Source organism: Mesoplodon mirus (assembly GCF_964341445.2).
Source record: "Mesoplodon mirus genome assembly, chromosome: 4".
NCBI lineage: Eukaryota > Metazoa > Chordata > Mammalia > Artiodactyla > Ziphiidae > Mesoplodon > Mesoplodon mirus.
Window position 1 is genome coordinate 73,389,131 of NC_138979.1, and position 7,156 is coordinate 73,396,286.

At 50.5% G+C, this 7,156-nt stretch overlaps 1 protein-coding gene across 1 annotated transcript in view; it reads right to left on the minus strand.

Annotated features, from left to right (window-relative positions):
* Nucleotides 1-6,318, minus strand: part of ALDH1A3 (aldehyde dehydrogenase 1 family member A3) — a 35,621-nt gene extending 29,303 nt beyond the window's left edge. The window contains exons 1-2 of the mRNA XM_082618290.1: nt 6,171-6,318; nt 799-903 (exon numbers count right to left, since the gene is read on the minus strand). Of these exons, the coding sequence (XP_082474416.1) occupies nt 799-903; nt 6,171-6,269 (204 nt within the window). The 5' untranslated portion in view covers nt 6,270-6,318. The remainder of the gene's footprint in view (nt 1-798; nt 904-6,170) is intronic.
* Between the last annotated feature and the right edge of the window lie 838 nt (nt 6,319-7,156).

Here is a 7,156-nt window from a genome sequence, read left to right on the forward strand (position 1 = left end):
ATCACAAAACCATCACTAGTAGGATCAAATTCAAGCCTATTTTACACATGTGCCATTCACCCTGTTCACATTCAACATTACCTACACACTTAAGAACATCAGATGAGTACTCTAGTGGTTGAGGAGAGGGTTACATTTCCCTTCGCTCCTTACAAAATCTGTACCTTCAACCTTTCCCCCAATGATACATATTCAAAAGATACTTTATGGTTTGAAATGTATCAAGGACACATCCACGAGTCCCTTAGCTTTATATATAATAATATATAATGTATACATATAATATAGCTTATAAAATATACCCTGCACTATCAAATAGGGTTATAGACTATAGCTTTACAAGATAATTTAAGTTTCTGGTAGAAAAGAAATCTGGCAGTTGCATGACATTATTACCTCTGCATGACTTAGCAAGTCATTCTTCCTTCAAGTCTTTTTTTTTTTTTTTTTTTAAGTGTCTCCTGCCAGAATGCTGCATTTGGTGAAACACACCAGCCGGAAATGCTTTCTGGAAAGATTATTTAACGCCACCAGTATCAAACAGTTGATAAAAACCTTTCCTTTAGCCACGTGATAAGGATAGCTGAGGTCATCCTCATAGATGGAGAAACATCTATCAGAGGAGAGTGACTCTGCAGCACATCGTCCCTAATTGATCCCATTCTGGGCCAAGTGTCTGAGAAGCAGCTCGCTTAGGTCCAACCTCAGTGTGGGCCAGTTCTGCCTTATAACTCAGCTGAAGCGTTTCCTTTTCCTCTAGTGATCTGTAATTGAATTACTGGAGAGGGGGGCACCCACCTTATCTCCTTCTTCCACTTCACATATTTTCTCTAGAGTTGAAGGGTTATATGTGGCAAACTTTTTTCCACTCTTGGATTCGTTCCATTCATTGTTGATGAATATCTAACCAGGAAAGGAAGTTGTAATGCATTAGGCTTAAATCAAAATCATATAATTCCAACATACTGAGGACCTTAGGTAACGTCTTTTCCTTCTATCCCTCCAACCTACCTGTCTGCCTTTTTTATAGGTAGGACCTGGAAGGGGGATGGAGCCACATGCCCAACCGGGAGCACACTCAGAATTAGAATCCAAGTCTCCTGACTTTTAATGCATTTTCAGAGAACTACATTTTGCCACAATAAAACTAATTTAGAATGTTTTTCTAAAATATTCTCTCTCTCTCTCTTTTTTTTTTTTTTCGGTACGTGGGCCTTTCACTGCTGTGGCCTCTCCCGTTGCGGAGCACAGGCTCCGGACGCGCAGGCTCAGTGGCCATGACTCACGGGCCCAACCGCTCTGCGGCATGTGGGATCTTCCCGGACCGCGGCACGAACCCGTGTCCCCTGCATCGCAGGTGGACTCTCAACCACTGCGCCACCAGGGAAGCCCTCTCTCTCTTTTTTTAAACAATAAGATGGAGTCACAGAGAAATAGCAGGGTTAGATAGTTACATAAAGGGTATAAGTTAAATTTTACACACTCAGCAAGTTCGAGGGAAGATTAAATATGCATATATATATATATATATATATATATATATATATATATAAGCAATCCACCTGCCCCTGAAGAGTATGTCAGCAGTGAGCACTACCTTCTCCCTCCTTCCTGCTGCAAGCTCCAGCTAGATCACCAAGGAACTGGCATTATATAAGGATCTTACTATAACCTCATTAATTCACATCAGCCCCCCTCCCCCATTCCCTTTAAAATGTCTATTTTCATGTTGGGCTTAATAAAAGCCAGTATTGGAATACAAAGATAGATATCTGTGTTAGGAAATGTTCTGGTTATATTAACATATGTAGCAAATAACGGCTTATATCCAGAACCAAATAATTAACTCACAAAAATCACTTATTTCAGAGACTCAGTTATCTAGAACACAGCCGAGAATAGAGACATTAAAAAGAAAAAGACATCGTGAGCAAACTAAAAAGAATTCACAAGTCTATGCACTGAAATGTGTGTACTATTTACTCTTAGTTTACCCTAAGTTCTAACTGCCTTAAAAAGCATTAAAAGAGAGGGCTTTTGGGAAAGAACTAGGAACAGAGGTGACAGATAATACATAAAACATGTTCTGACAGAATGGAGGCCCAGGCTACCCAGTGAGAGGACAGGCAATCTCCTGCTGTACCAGCTTGGGAGAACTTTGTCATCAGAGCCCATCGTGGCATCAGAGAGACTCCAGTCGCAAACATGACTGATATGCTTTAGAAGCATTTCCATCAAGTAAAATGTCATCAATAATTTCTAAGTATAGAACTAGCTCATCAGATTCCATCTCTATATCTATATGCATATGTTTATATGCACACCTCTATATGCATTTATTCTATGTCTATATCTATATGCATATCTTTGAGTCATTTAAAGGGAGAATTGCATCACTACAAGGATTAATTTCAGTGACTGGGAATTTCATTCATTCGGAATACTTGACTCCCCAGTGAGGATGGATTAGAGGGGAGCCAACTCATCCAGTGTGCAACCTGACTATGTTCTCTGTCCTGGGCTGTCCTGTAAAAACTCCTAAGCTCACAGGGAAGGAAGCCCGCTCTGGGAAGCCACTGGTGCACTGTTTTGATAACTCTCCCTGGAAAGCAGGGAAATTTGAGCGCGGTGGGGACAATGTACAGAAGGCCAGCTCTGGCTGGGCAGGTGGGCAGAGGGCCCCTCCATCCCTGTGTGGGGTCCAGAGCTGAGAGCGACCCTCGGCCGTGGGCTGTGCCCATCTGACTTCTGGAAGCTCAGCGCCTTCAACGTGAGGCCAGGCCCCCAGGGAAGCGCACGGAAAAGGCCAGGCTACAATTACAGGTTTATTCTTCCAGCTGAAACCAAATCCAAGAGTTCACTTTTGCCATCCAGCAGGCAATCACTCGGTAACAGTGAGAAATTAATAAGTAGAGAGGAGGAGTTAAGTTAGCGTGGGGAGGAAAGTGCAGCCAGGAAGAGAGGCCCATTTGTCGGAAGATGAAATTTCGTGGGTTAGATAATAGAGACTGTCAGTGAAAACTGCTGATTCTAGGACCTTCCTGGTATCAATTCCAAGGAGGAGGGAAAATGAGAAGGTGGTAGAAGAGAATATAAATAAGGGGATAAAAACAGATTGCAATGATCAGATGTCTGTTATACTTCATCTCCAAGCATGCTCCTCCAAAAAAAAAAAAAAAATTACTTGGTCGTTCATGACATTGATCCATAGTCCTTTCTAACCAGCAACTTAAAAAAACTTCAGACTGCTCAACGATACTCATATTTTCCCATCACAATGTTTCTGATTTAGCAAAAATTTTTTCTTTATACTACATTAGTAAGTAATTTTGTAAGTGGTTTCTACTGTTGCTTTTTCTCTCCAATAAAAGAAAACAAAAACACAAATGAGGAAGGGGTAAGTGTGGCCTACCAATTATGCTGGCTGTATTGTTTTGAACCCCAAAACAGGAAAATGGGTCTAGAAAAAATCTGTTCCCCTTGACTTGTGAATTGGTATGAAACAAAACTTATAGAGGAATAAAATTATGGTACATTGAGTGGATGGGACTCACATTTTGAAGGAACGGAATGGTATACTATCCAGACTGAGCTGGAAAACCACAGCTATTGTCAAGATACGGGTGCCCCAGAAGAGGCGAAGGTGGTGGTCACACAGTGAGTTCTGCTGACGCCACTTACAGAAACTTCCATTGGACCTCAGCTATACTCAAAAGGAGCATATTTTCAGAAAAGGAAATTTGAGTGAATTTTATTTTTCATAAAACAGATCATAAAAACCAGTGTTTTAATGAGCCAGAAAATCTTAAAAAAGAATTTCTACTACTGGAAGGAAAGGAAGGGGCCCTATGAAGTGAAACGGGCTGCTACCCTCTGAGACCTATGTGGGGGTTTTGGGGGGAACCACCCCTCACCAAAATCACAGAGCAGAGCCCAGTGTTAAAACATGAGAACAAAGGAACTTCGTCCTTCTGGAGACTGGACTTACCCTGGGAAATGGTCCCCCAAGGCTGGGGCTCAGACCCACCATTTCCAGCTTGTCCTCCATTAACAAGAAGCACCATGAGTCAGGTTTGAAAAATAACAGACCGTTACTGCTCACACACTCCACAGCCAGGGGGCCTCGGGGGCCTCGGGGGCCTCGATACTGTAGTTCTGTTTCTCCCGCTTCTTTCCTCAGCCCTGTGGGCTGCCTCTGCAGCCAGGGGCTCCTTAAGCATTGCTTGCCTGGGCTCCCCACCCTCAGTCACAACCACACAGGCTGCCCCAAACCCACAGCTGCTAGGAGGAGGCCTCTGTGGAGGTGGGCCTGGAGCAAGGACAGAGAGGCAGAGGTCTTGCCCTCCAGAGGAAAGGAGGGTACAGCAGTCTACTGTCAGGCTGCTGCAGTCATCATCGCCTAGGAGCCACTAAGGATCCTGGCTCTCCAGCCCCCGCCATCTCATGCCCTTCCCTCAGCCTTAGTCACAACCCGGTTCTGTTCCACTAAGAAGAGGGGGCACCCAGCAGGACAACAAACACCGGTCACTCTGTGAATGTGCTAAAATCCACCTCTCTACGTAAGGGCTGCATTTACACTTGTGAAAGGGCAGAAAGAATTGCAGACAAAGAGGTAACTTTCCATATGTGACTCCATTGCTCTGAGAGCACTAAAAAAAGGTAAAAAGGAATAGGAAAATAATATATGTAATTTCTGGTTCCTATACTGTTTTTTAAAATCCAATAAAACAAAAATAAAACAAAACGCTACTACCAACAACAACAGGTGACCACCACGAGTGTTAGGGGCTAAAAAAATTTAGGTACTATTTTCACTGTTCCCAGAATATGAGTTGGAATTTGCACGCTGAAGCTGATACTACTTAGGAAACTACATTAAAAATAATCTCCATCGAAGTGTCTCTGTTGATTACAGAGCCCTCTGGAAACAGTTAATTTTAATGTCATGTGATCAGAGGTCCAGCCGACAATAAGCGCCAAGAGATCAAAATCTGAAGGCCACACATAGTGGCCTACAACTTTCTCTGCTTGATTAAAACTATTTGAGAGACATAATTGCTACTTGTGAAAGTAAAATTGATGGAGGAATTTTCTAAGTGCTGTGTCAGCTGGAGTTGGGGGCAATGGATAAGATGCAAAAATAAAAGGAGACAAACTTGGGGAAAGTGAAGCCAACCGTGCCTCTTGGCCTGCACCCCTGAAGTGCCCCCAGTGCCAGACCAACGGCCTCCAAACAGCCTCGGGGTGTCTTCCCACCGGAGGGGACACGCTCCCCGCTGGCAACGGAGCTCCCAGCCCTGCTCAGCCCGGGCTCCAGGCCTCGCCATCTTCCTTTCTGCCCTAGGCAGGTGTTCTCACCGCTTTGCCGGTGCTCCAGCCTCCTAGCCCACAGCGCAAAAACGACAGCGAGCCTCGGAACTCCGCGGCGCGATGGGGCCCTGCCACCCGCGGTTTCCCAGGCTCAGATCTGAGACCATGATCTGCCAAGACCAAGGTCTCTGGGCTCCGGGACAGTCTCATCAGTGAGCACCTTCCTACTAGCCCTCGTTCTACTGGTAAGCTGGTAAGAGCTAAGCACAGGAGGTGCCCGACTTCTCTCCGCTTGCTCTCGCTGACGTTTCCGGACACTTCCCGAGGCAGCCTGACCTCTCAGGTCGGCTCTTGGTGTTTTCAGGCACCCTCTGACCCTCTCGAAGCCCGACCCCTTCAGCCCCGGAAACTACGCCGCAGGGTCTGCGGGAAGACCACCGCGCCCAAGTCACGGCGCACCACCGCTCGCCTTCAAAGCGGGCCCTGCAGGGGCACGTCGGGGCCGCGCCGGGCTTCAGCCTGGCACCGCGCGGCCGCTGCAGAGCCTCCCTCGCCCGGTTTTCGCGCCCGAGAGCCGGTCTTGGCGTGCGGATCTTGGAGTCCCTTTTGGGGTGCGCGGCGGACGCCCGCCCGGGATGCCCAGTGCTGAACGCTGCTTCGGGAGGGCCCGGCTGAGCGGAGAGGCTCGAGTCACAGGAGCGCCAGGCGAACTCAGCTGAGGGCGCGCCGCCCCAGCTCCCCGCACTCTCGGAGCGGAGCAGCGGGGCTCCCGGCCTGCTCACCCCTGGTCCCCGCCACCGTGGCCGGGCAGCCCAGCGCGGAGCCAGGCGGCCGTCGGGTGGGACGCGGGCCCGTCTCACCTTGGTGAACTTGACCTCCAGGTTGCGGACGGGGCGCGGCAGGGCGGGTGACTTCCTGTCCGGCTGCCCGTTCTCCACGGCCCCGTTGGTGGTGGCCATGGCTCCTCCACGCTCCCGGGTCCGAAGCGCCCGAGTTTTCGGCGCCTGCTCCGGCCTGGGCGGTGCGCAGCCTACTCGCGGGGTGACAGCTCCGCGCCGCTTTATGGAGCGCCCCACGCCTCCCGCCCGAGGGGGCTGTCTAATTGGCTGCAGGACTGGAGGAAGGGAGGGCTGGCGTGAGGGGAGGGGGCCGGCCCGCCTCACCCCACCCCGCCGCCGCCCCTGCGGGAGCCCGGCCACCCCCCGCCCGGCCACCGCGCCGCGCGCTCCCCGCCCGGGAGGCTTCCCTTGGAGGAGCTCCCGAAACGCCGCCGGGCCCCGGAAGTCCCAGGGCTCGGGCAGCGGGCCGGGGCAGGAATCGGGGGCGCGGGGCCGCAGCGCTGGCTGGCGAGTCCGCCCGCGGCACCTGCCGCCCCCGGCCCGCTGACGCTCCGTGCACTCGCCCAACTTCGGTCCGCGCCCCGCGCTCCGGGAAGGCGCGCCCGCCCGCCCGCTGAGGGCCTTGCGCCGCGTCCGGGGTCGGGGACCCCGCGGGGAGGCCCCGCGTCGCTGCCCACGTGCCTCGGCCTAGAGTCCAGACGCCGGGGCCGGGCTTGCAGGACCGACGCCCGCCGCGCCCCACTCGGCCCGTGCCGGGACTGCGGGCAAGCGGGCGCGGAATCTCCCCCGGCCCTGGGCGTCACACGCCGAGGGGCAGAAGGCTAAGGAAAAGCCTTTGGCCCTTCCTTCCCCGTGCTGTGGCGTCCCAGCGCGGCCAGGCCCCTGACCTTCACAGGCTCACAGCGGGGCTCCAGCCCGAGGCCCTGGGATGCAATTGTTCTGATTTTTTTTTAAAGGCATACATTATACCTTATTTTTTTAAAAAAATAAATAAACAAAAGAGAAAG